The sequence below is a fragment of the Nestor notabilis genome, unplaced genomic scaffold (genome assembly GCF_000696875.1).
Source record: "Nestor notabilis isolate BGI_N333 unplaced genomic scaffold, ASM69687v1 scaffold1454, whole genome shotgun sequence".
Taxonomy (NCBI): Eukaryota; Metazoa; Chordata; class Aves; order Psittaciformes; family Psittacidae; genus Nestor; species Nestor notabilis.
Window position 1 is genome coordinate 1 of NW_009924992.1, and position 894 is coordinate 894.

The 894-nt window shown below is 62.0% G+C and overlaps 1 protein-coding gene across 1 annotated transcript in view; it reads left to right on the forward strand.

The window, feature by feature from the left end:
* Positions 1-5: 5 nt before the first annotated feature.
* Positions 6-894, forward strand: part of GATA2 (GATA binding protein 2) — a gene marked incomplete at its 5' end in the record, with an annotated part of 8,812 nt that continues 7,923 nt past the window's right edge. Inside the window, 2 exons of the mRNA XM_010012828.1 lie at positions 6-150; positions 782-894. The exon at positions 782-894 is cut by the window's right edge and continues 1 nt beyond it. Coding sequence (XP_010011130.1) covers positions 6-150; positions 782-894 — 258 coding nt within the window. The remainder of the gene's footprint in view (positions 151-781) is intronic.

Consider the following 894-nt stretch of genomic DNA (forward strand, 5'->3'; position numbering starts at 1 on the left):
CCGGACTGGCTCACAACTACATGGAACCAGCGCAGCTCCTACCTCCGGATGAAGTCGATGTCTTCTTCAACCACCTCGACTCCCAGGGCAATCCCTACTACGCCAATTCTGCCCACGCCCGGGCCAGGGTCTCCTACAGCCAGGCACACGGTAAACAGGCACCCGAACCCGGGCGGGAGGCAAGCAGCGACGATCGGGGGGACCCTCCGGTGTGTCCGAGCCCGGGGGGAAGGAGACCTGAGAAAACAGGATAGAAAGGGAGGCACGGCTGGATTTTAACCCTAGAGATAACCGAGGACTGGTGGAGGGGAGGGAAAAAAGTGGGGGAGGTGAGAGAGGAAGGGGAAATAGTGTGCGCATAGGCTAAAACTTCTCAGACACGGCTACTTCCCGGATGCAAAATACAAAACCGGCTGAAATCGGCGATGGGTTTTATTTCAGGGTGTTTTTAGGAGCCGAAGGGAGCGCGTTGCAGCAGCTCGGAAGATGGAGCAGAAAGGGGTTTGCTTCTTACCTCCGGGTGGGGTGGGGTGGGAGGAAAGGGGAGATTTAACCCCTGCCCCGGGTGCCTGGTGCCCTGTTGTGCCCATCGCTCGCCCTCCTTGGGCCGGCTGGTGTCCCCCTTGGAAGATACTGGGCAATGGGGCCGTTGTGCCACCCCAGCAGCGCTTCTCTGGGCCCCCTCCGGTCCCCACAGGCCGAGTTGCTCCTGCTGCGGGACCGGGGCCTTCCCATGCTGAGCGGCCCCGCGCTGATGCCCATCGCTCTTGTGTCCCTACAGCCCGCCTGACCGGGAGTCAGATGTGCCGACCTCACCTTCTCCACAGCCCCGGGATCCCTTGGCTGGACAGCAGCAAGGCGGCACTGTCCGCCCATCACCACAACCCCTGGACC